General features: G+C 41.6%; 1 protein-coding gene across 1 annotated transcript in view; it reads left to right on the top strand.

The window, feature by feature from the left end:
- Positions 1 to 1,031: 1,031 nt before the first annotated feature.
- jus (EB domain-containing julius seizure protein) overlaps positions 1,032 to 10,000 on the top strand; it is a gene marked incomplete in the record, with an annotated part of 195,644 nt that continues 186,675 nt past the window's right edge. Inside the window, 1 exon segment of the mRNA XM_086546112.1 lies at positions 1,032 to 1,636. Within this exon segment, the coding sequence (XP_086402238.1) occupies positions 1,525 to 1,636 (112 nt within the window).

The following is a 10,000-nucleotide window of genomic DNA, read 5'->3' as shown; positions in this document are numbered from 1 at the left end:
GAGGGGAGAGAGAGAGAGACGAGAGTGAGGAGAGAGAGAATGAGAGTGGAGAGAGGTAGAGACGTGAGGAGAGATGAGAGAGAGAGAGAGGAGAGAGAGAGAGGAGAGAGAGAGGGAGAGACGAGAGAGAGGAGGAGAGAGGAGAGCGAGGAGTGAGAGAGAGAGGAGAGAAGGAGAGACGAGAGAGACGAGAGAGTGAGAGGAGATGAGAGAGAGGAGAGAGAAGGAGAGTGAAGAGAGAGAGAGAGAGAGAGAGAGAGAGGGAGAGAGAGAGAGCGACTGAAAGGGACAGAGACGGAGATAAAGAGAGAGAGAGCGACTGAAAGATAAAGAGACGGAGAAAGAGACATCGCTAGCAAGAGAGAGAAGAGAGAAACCGCGAGAAAGGGTCAGCGAGAGAAAGAGAGTGAGCGAGTGAGCGAGTTTGAGCGTATCACGTGAGCGGGAAGGAAAGAGGGAGACCCTGTGAACGACTGAGCGAGTGATAAGTGAGACGCATGAGAAAGAGAGTGAGCTAGTGAGCGAGAGAAAGAGAGTGAGCAAGTGAGCGAGTAAGCGAGAGAAAGAGAGTGAGCGAGAGAAAGAGAGTGAACGACTAAGCGAGTGAGCGAGAGAAAGAGAGTGAGCTAGTGAGCGAGAGAAAGAGAGTGAGCAAGTGAGCGAGTAAGCGAGAGAAAGAGAGTGAGCGAGAGAAAGAGAGTGAGCTAGTGAGCGAGAGAAAGAGAGTGAGCGAGTGAGCGAGAGAAAGAGCGTGAGCGAGTGAGCGAGTCAGCGAGAGAAAGAGAGTGAGCGAGTGAGCGAGTCAGCGAGAGAAAGAGAGTGAGCGAGTGAGCGAGTGAGCGAGTGAGCGAGAGAAAGAGAGTGAGCGAGTGAGCGAGTGAGCTAGAGAAAGAGAGTGAGCGAGTGAGCGAGTGAGCGAGTGAGCGAGAGAAAGAGAGTGAGCGAGTGAGCGAGTGAGCGAGTCAGCGAGAGAGTGAGCAAGTGAGCGAGCGAGCGAGCGAGCGAACGGCGCAGGCAGCGAGAGTGCCGCCCGCCAGCGCCTCAGTGAGCACGTGTGTCCCTCCCGCGCTGTTTGCCGTCGCCAGTTGAGCTCAGGCAGCGGAGGCGCGTCCATCTCCTCTCCCGCGGTCCATGTGGTCTCTCCCGCTCCCCCGTCGCCACCGCCACCGCCGTCGCCGCTCCCCGCCCCGCAGCCGCATGCCGCACGCGTTGGGAATATAGTGTCGGTGTCACGCCTCGCGGCCCGGATCTCTTCATTGCACAGGGCCTACTTTGGGTGGCCTCTTCCCCCGCCCCCCTCCCCCCTAACCCCCTCGGATCCGGCCCACTGTAGACTGACCCCTCCCATCTCCTCCTCCTCCCCCTCCCCCTCCTCTTCCCCACTGCAACCTCGAAGCGTCCGTAGTGCCAGTGCCACGACCGTAGCATGGACACCCCCCCGAGTGCCTCGACTCCCCCGAAGCTGTGACCTCTTGACCGAAGTAACACCGGCGAGACACTCTCACTAGCACTCTCAGTCGCACCATGAAGCCCCCCACGTGTGCTCGCGCCCTGCTCCTGGTGCTGGTGGCCGCCCACGTCGCGCCCGATGCCACGGCAACCAACGACGCCCACAAGAACGGTCAGCAGCAGCAGCGTCTGGGTCAGCAGAGGCAGCACCAAGTCCAGGGTCATCGCGGACCGAGAGCTGCCAGGACGCGGCGGGAGCAAGGTCAGGAGATCGCGCTTGTGTTGTGACTTCAGTTAAGATTTATGCCCTTAGAGATTTTTTTTTTTTTTTTTTTCATCTTTTCTTTGACGGAGATATTCGTAAACTGGGAAACGCATGAAAAGGGGAGGGATATGATAGAGGGTGAGTGATTACGAAGACAAGTATAAACAAAACAAAACAAGGAAGATGGAGAGAGAGAGAGAGAGAGAGAGAGAGAGAGAGAGAGAGAGAGAGAGAGAGAGAGAGAGAGAGAGAGAGAGAGAGAGAGAGAGAGAGAGAAAGACAGAGAGAGAAATGAAACCGGAAACTTTATAACTTCTTCCTGCTTTCGCTACCTTTCCACACCCTCCCTCTTCCCTCTTTTACACAAACACACACACACACACACACACACACACACACACACACACACACACACACACACACACACACACACACACACACACCACCCAGAGTGCCTCACGACCCGTATCCTCGCCCAGTGTTAACGTAAACAAGAGAGCGAGGGACAGACACACCCTCAGCGAGCCAGTGTGAGTGAGCGCTCAATACTACATGGCAACCCTGGTCTGCCTTCGAGTCCCTGCTCGCTTGCCTGCTTGCGCTCCTACTTACCTGCTTCCCTAACTGTCCTTCCGCGTTCTGAAACAAAACATTAAAAAAAAAAAAAAAAAAAAGATAGAAAGATATAGAGTGAAAAACGAAAAGAAATGAGCATATACACACCGGTAAAGGAGGCACGTCAACGCGTTAATAAAGAAAGAAAGAAAGAAAAAAACACTAGATCGTCGATACTAACACTGATAAACATTGCGACTGACTCCCTTCTGCACGCGAGGACTCTTGGCGCGGCAGACGTGGCGCCCGGAACAGGGATCACTTTGTGGCGGGGAAGGGGAAGGGTGTGGGGGAATAGGGGGGAGAGGGGGCTATGTAAGATGCTTATATAATGTGTGTGTGTGTGTGTGTGTGTGTGTGTGTGTGTGTGTGTATGTGTGTGTGTGTGTGTATATATATATACGTATGTATGTATATAAATATATCTACCTATCTCTCTCTCTCTCTCTCTCTCACTCTCTCTCTCTCTCTCTCTCTCTCTCTCTCTCTCTCTCTCTCTCTCTCTCTCTTCCTCGCTCTCTCTCTCTAGTCTATCTCTTCTCTCCAGCCTCCCCCCCTAGTCCCTCTCAAATCCTCTCCCTCTCCTCCTTCTCACTCTCCCCCCTCAATCTCTCCCCTCTCATCCCTCATCAGGCATCTCTCTCTCTCTCTTCCATCCCTCCTTTCTCCTCCTCTCTCTCCTCCCACCTCTAACTCGCTCTCCTCCTCTCCTCTCTCCATCATCCTCTCTCCTCCTCTCTCTCTCTCATCTCTTCCTCTTATCCCTCTCTCTCCCTCTCCTTCTCTCTCTTAGGGAGTGGTCTCATCTCTCTCTCTCTCTCGCTCCTACTCTCTCTCTCTCTCTCTCTCTCCTCTCTATATATATATATATATATATATATATATATATATATATATTATATATATATGTTATGTGTGTGTGTGTATATATAAATATATATATATATATATATATATATATATATATATATATACATATATATATATATACATATTAATATATATGTTTATGTGCAATGAGTATATAGTATGTAAATGCTTTGTCCCTCTATCTGCATATCTACAGTATATCCATATACATACACACACATATCAATACGAAGAAAATAAGACTCATTTCCTTTCCTTTCATCACACAACACAAGTGATACAGAAATACAGAAAATAGCATCTCAGTGATAACATTAGCTTGAGAAAATTTACATTAATTACGTACCTTAAAAAATAAATAGATAAAAAAAGAATCAAAATTATTTAAAAATTCGATAATTCGTGACTTTCCATGCAATATAGGAGAAGGACTACTATACTTAAGATCCTTGTAAGTTTATGTTACAAGTGTTGTCTTTATAAACTATACTCGCTTTTTTTATAGATACAAGTTCGAAGTTGTTAATTTTAAATAGTTAAAGATGTAAATCATTGTTGTTTAAAGATGGTATGTCATAAGAATAAAATTATTGTTGAAATGTAGGCATATATAAATACAGCAGACCAGATGAGGTTAAGGATAGAGTTTGAGAGAGATAATAGATAGCGATAGATAGATAGATAGATAGATATTAGATAGAGGATAGATTAGATAGATAGATAGATAGATAGGATAGATAGATAGAGAGAGAGATAGAGATAGATTGAGGAGAGAGAGAAGAGAGAGAGAGAGATAGGAGGAGAGAGAGAGAGAGATAGAGATGATGAGAGAGAGAGATAGTGATGAGAGGGAGATAGGATAGATAGACGAGGAGGAGAGAGAGAGAGATAGATAGAGAGAGAGGGAGAAAGTAAGAGGTTTAAAAAGGGGAAAAGGAAAGAAAAGGAGAGGAAAGAAAGAAAGAAGGGGGAAAGGAGAAAAAGAAAAAGAAAAAGAAATCCAGAGACAAGAACAATAGAGAGAGAAAGAGAGAGACAGATAGAAAGAAAGAGAAAAAGAGAGAAAAAGAAAAAAAAATAAAAAAAAGAGGGGAGGGGGGAGAGGAGGAGGAGAGGAGGAGAGTCAGACAGGCGACAGAAAGAACGAGAGAGAGAGAGAGAACAAGAAAGAGAGAGAAAACAAGAGAGAGAGAGAGACAGACAAGGGAGAGAGAGAAGAGAAGAGAAAAGGAGAGAAGAGACGAGAGAGATAGAAGAGAGAAGAAGAGAGAGGGAGAGAGACAGACAGACAAGAGACAGAAGAGAGAAGAGAAAGAAGAGAAGAGAGGAGAGAGAGGAGAGTGGAGAGAGAGACCAGATCAGAAAGAGAGAGACAGACAGACAGAGGCAAAAAAGAAAGGAAAGAAAAGAAAGAAAAGGAAAAAGAGGGAAAAAAAAAAAAAAAAAAAGGGAAAGAAAGAAAAAGAGCCCCCCAAAGAAATAAAAGAGCCCCCCCCCCCCCCCCCCCCCACCAAGACCCCCCCCCCCCCCACCAAGACAGCAACCTCATGCCGCCTCAGCAATCCCTGCAATCAAGTCATGATTTTCTCTCATGACATTTCCACAACAGCTAAACAACGCTACTTAGGAAACGAAAGGCGAGACAACGAGGACGAGACGACGAAGACAACGGAATAGGAGGACAAGAGACAACGGGCAGGGAGAAGCAGGAAAAAGGGAGGAACAGAGGCAAGCAGGAAAGAAGGAAAAAGGGAGGAGGGGAAGGAGGAAGAGGAGGAAAAGCAAGCAGGGGAAAGGAAAAAAGGAAAAAGCAGGGAAGCAGAGCAGGGAAAGCAGCAGGATAAGGGGAAGGAGGGGAGGGGGAGGGAGAGGGGAGGGGGAGGGGAGGGGGGGGAAGAAAAAGAAAGGGGAAAGAAAAGAAGGAGAAAAAGGGAGGGGGAAAGGGAGGAGAGAGGGGAAGGGGGAGGTGTAAAAAAAAAAGGGGGTGGTGAAAAAAAAGGAAAAGGGGGTTGGTTTTTGTTTGGAAGGGGGTTTTGTGGGGGGTGTTAACGGTGTTTGGGGTTTGTGTTAAAAAAAGGGGGGTTGTTGGAGTGGGGGGGGGTTTTTTTTGTGTTTGGTGTTTATTTGTTTTGTGGCGGGCGGGGGTGTGTTCCGTTATTTTTTCTTTTTTGGTGTTTTTTTTTTTTCCACTGAGGAGGGGGTGTTGTTTTGTGTAGGGGGGTTTTGTTTTTCATTGACGGGGAGAGGTGGGGGGGGGGGTGGTGGGGGGGGGGGGGGGGGGGTTTGTTTATGTTGTTTGTTTGTTTTTGTGTTTGGTTTTGTAATTGTTTGTTTTTTGTTTTTTGTGTTTTTGGTTTGTTTTTTTTTTTGTTTATTGGGGTTTTGTTTTTTTGTTTTTTTTTTGTTTTTTTTTTGTTTGGTTGGATTGTTTGGTGATGGTTTTTTTGTTTTTTTGTTGTCTACCTCCCAATTTTGTTTTGTTTTTGTTTTTTTGTTTTGGTTGTTGTTTTTTTGTTTGGTTTGAAATTTGTGTTTTTGAATGAAAATAATAAAGTGTTTTTTGGGAATAAGTGTGAAAAAACATTGATAAGGAAGATTTTGTTGGTGTGAAAATAAAAAAATGGAAATTTTGAATAACAAATTTTTTGTTTTTTGGTTGGATGAATTTTGTGGAATTTTGTTTGAAGTCGTTGTCCGTTTTTGCTTTTTTGTTTTTCTTTTTTTGGGGAATAAGGTTTTTTTTGGGTTTTGTTTTTGTTTTGGTTGTGTTTAGGTTTTTGTTTTGTTGTGTTTTTTATTTTCTTTTCTTTATGTTTTGTTTGTTGTTGTTTGTTTGGTGAATTCACACCTGTTCGATTGTTTTTTGTTTTTTTGTTTTTTTTATTTGTTGGTTGTTTTTTTTGTTTGGTGGGAATTGAAAAAATTAAATTGGTGGTATTTATTGGTTTTAATAGGGATTGTGAATTGGTTGTATTATGTGAATAATGAATATTATATAACGTGAATGGAATAATAAATGAAAATATGGGATTTATGTTAATTGAAAAGTTACCGGTGTTTAGTGTGTTATTAAATAGATATTATAAATGTTTCCTGTGTGTGTGTGTGTGTTGGTGTGTGTGTGTTGGTTCATGTGTGTGTGTGTGTGTTGTGTGGTCTGTGTGGTGTGTGTGTGTTGTGTGTGTGTGTTGTTTTATTTTAATTTTGTTCCTCGTACTATGTTTTTAGTTTTGTGTGGTATTGTAGTGTAGTGTGTTTTAGTTGGTTCGGTTGGTTAGTTTTGTTTTTGTTGTGTTTTTTTGTGCTGTTTGGTGTCTTGTTTGGTGAGGGGGGGGGGGCGGGTGTGTTTGGTATGGGGGGGGGTTGGTTTGCTTAGGGGTGTAGGAGTGTGTTGTGGCTGGGGGTCTTTCCTCCATGTGATGGGGGGGAGGGTGGGAGTTGGTTGGTGGCGACGCGGGGTGGTGAGTGTTGTCGGTTATGGGGGGGGAGGGGTCTACTTTTGTTGTGGGTTGTTGTTTGTCTGTTTTTTTGTTTTTCTGGTGGTTGTGTGTGTGTGTGTGTGTGTCGGTGTTTTGTGTTTGTTTGTGTTTGTGTGTTTTGTTGGTTATGAGGTGTGGTTGTGGGGGTTTTGGGGTGGTGTGTGTAGTTGTGGTTATTGTTTGGGTAAGTAGTAAGCCACAGTAATAAAAAGCGTATATCCTGTATACAGTATGTGCTCTAGACCAAAATGGTGATGAGATACATTGTTTTGTTTTACACTACCAACACAATAACAAAATAGTAACCTATATATGGTGTCGTTAATCTAATGTAAACCTACTAATATATCCAACTATCTATCTATCTATCAATCAAACATACACATATACAGTATATAGATGTTATGATAAGGGCTTTAGAGCTAAATCATTATATCTGAATAGATTCATTCAGCAGAGTTTTATTTTATTATTTTTTTTTTTTATTATTATTATTATTATTATTTTTTTTTCATTCCGTTTAACATGTTCTTAACGTGACTATAGAGCGAAGCAATACGGAGCCTTACTCTGTTAGAATGTATAATTTTATCGTTATTCTTATGATCAATATTATATAGTTTATTTTATTGTTGTTATAATTTTCTTCTATATTATCATTGTTATTGTTATCATTGTAGTTATTTTGTAGTTATTATCATTGTTATTATTGCTGTGTTATTATTATCATTTTTTTATCATCTTTGATATTATTAGCAATATTCTTATTATCAATATCATCAATTTTTATTATCATTATCATAATTGTCATCATATATATATATATATATATATATATATATATATATATATATATATATATATACATATATATATATATATATATATTTAATATATATATATTTTTATATATACACACTTATATATATACATATATAATGTATGAATGTATTTATACATATTCATAATATAGATTATATATATATATATATAATAATATTTAGATTTATTATATTTAACATATATATACACACACACAAATAAATCTTTTCCTATCTACATACAGAAACCATATAGTCAAATCGACAGCCTTCCCCCCCCTCCCCCGCAAAAAAAAAAAAAAAAAAAAAAAAACACACACAAAAAAAAAGAAAAACAGAGATAAATGAAAAACCGCTTTTGTTTGTTTGTTTTTGTTTGTTTTTTTTTTGTTTTTTTTTCTCCTCTCCGTTTGGCGCCGGCCAACCCTTTTATCCGCCTACTTAAGTTTTTTTCCCTTAGTTTTTAGCGAAATAGCGAATTTTTTTAATCCTCCTCTAACGCTCTCTCCCCCTTAAGCTAAGTTAGCGAAGGATTTCGTCTTAAAACCTCCGCCCGCTAAACTGGGATACGGGCGAGCGAGCAAATACGGAAACAAAACAAAGAAAAATAGACACAAAAAAAAAAAAAAGGCAAACTAAAAATTACGATGACTTATTTCCCTTGGTGATATTGACGGAAGTTTTGATTTTTTTTTTTTATTATATATATATATATTTTTTTTGTTTTTTTTTTTAGGATTTAGGGGGGGGGGGTAGAAGGGGGGGAAGGGGGTGGCGAGGGGGGGGGGGGGGGGGGAGGGGGGGGGGAGGGGGTGGTGGCGGGAGAGGGGGTTTGGTGGGGAGGGGTTTTTGTTATGGTAATCTGATGGTTGGGATATATATATATTTTTTTTTTTGCTTGATAGGGAGTCTTTGTTTGTTTCGTTTTTTTTTTTTTTCCCTTTCTTCGATTCGCTATTTTTATTTTTTTTTTATCTTTCGTTATTTCCCTTTCTCTCTCTCTCTCTCTCTCTCTCTCTCCTCCTCCTCTGCTCCTCTCTCTCTTCTCTCTCCCTCACCCTTCTCCTTCCTCTCTCCTCTCTCTCCTTTCTCTCGTCGTTCTCCTCACCGCATCTCTCTCTCTCTCTCTCTCTCTCTCTCTCTCTCTCTCTCTCTCTCTCTCTCTCTCTCTCTCTCTCTCTCTCTCTCTCTCTCTCTTTCTCTCGCTAAACAATCATAGAAAGAAACTTCAATATAAAAAGAAATATTAGATCACTCCATTATGAAAACTGAACGAAAGAGAATGACTAGTTAGCACATGGTAAACGGCAAGCGTGACTCAGCATATCTGCGTAGTTTTAGGGGGAGGGGGGGGGTGGTATATGCTGTGCGGCTGTGGGGGGAAGTGTTGGTGGTCGGTTTGGTTGACTTTGTGGTTTATTTCTGCCGTAATTAATTAAAATATTAAAATATCATACTAAGAATGAAATTATTCTTAAAACATACTGTATGTAGGATAATGTAAAACTTGTAAATGTCTATGATAAGTAAATAATTAAATAACCTATATATATTATAAAGGGGACTATTTCGCGGAATTATATAATATTGTATAAATGCATTTAGGAAAGAAGAAAGGAAAGAAATGTTAATTTTGATAAACGTTTTTTCCAAATTTCTTCAGACAATTTTTTTTTTCTATACTGCGTAACACAGTGTGTTAAAAAAAAAGAAGAAAAAAAAGTGACTATATATATTCATTTAACTCGCCGGAACCGACATTCAGATAAGCGATGTGTTTACGCATGTGTGTGTCATGTGTGTCTATGCTCCTGTTGTGTTGTTGTCATTGTGTTGTCTATGTTGTTGTTTGTGGGGGAGGGAGGAGGGGGAGGGTGCTCTTTTTTTTTATTTATTTTTTTTCCTCCCACCTGCCCCTTCTCTCTCTCTTATTTTTTCTTTCTCTCTCTCCTTCCCTCCCTCCCTTTAATTCTCTCTCTCTCTCTCTCTCTCTCTCTCTCTCTCTCTCTCTCTCTCTCTCTCCCTCCCTTTCTTCTCTCTCCTCACTCTCTTCCTTCCTCATCTCTTCACTAACCCCCCCTCTCTCTCTACCCCCCTCTCTCTCTCGCTCTCCTCTCTCTCTCTCTCTCTCTTTTTTTCTCTCTCTCTCCCTCCGCAAGCACATGGGTTCAGAGATACTGGCCGCGGTAAAGATAAGATCCTAAAGACAAACTTCTAATCACAATAATAAATAGTTGGCAGTTGGTAGCCCTGTAGGTATGCCGGACGTCAGAGGCAGTTGGTAGCCCTGTTGGTATGATTAACCTCAGAAATTTTTCCTCCTCGATATAACCGTAATTACTAATACAAAAAGTTTATTTAATTATATTTTAACCTGTCTTGCATCATGCTGCTATTCCTACTAATGTAACTTCTGATAATGCAATGAAAAATGTAGTTTTATGGGTTGTTGTAATGGTAAATAAAGACACAGCCTTATATTTTCTTTCATTATTTCTGAT

Source organism: Penaeus japonicus, unplaced genomic scaffold (genome assembly GCF_977035675.1).
Source record: "Penaeus japonicus unplaced genomic scaffold, GWHDUDI00000001_assembly GWHDUDI00000002, whole genome shotgun sequence".
Lineage (NCBI taxonomy): Eukaryota > Metazoa > Arthropoda > Malacostraca > Decapoda > Penaeidae > Penaeus > Penaeus japonicus.
This window is presented reverse-complemented; position numbering and strand designations above follow the sequence as displayed.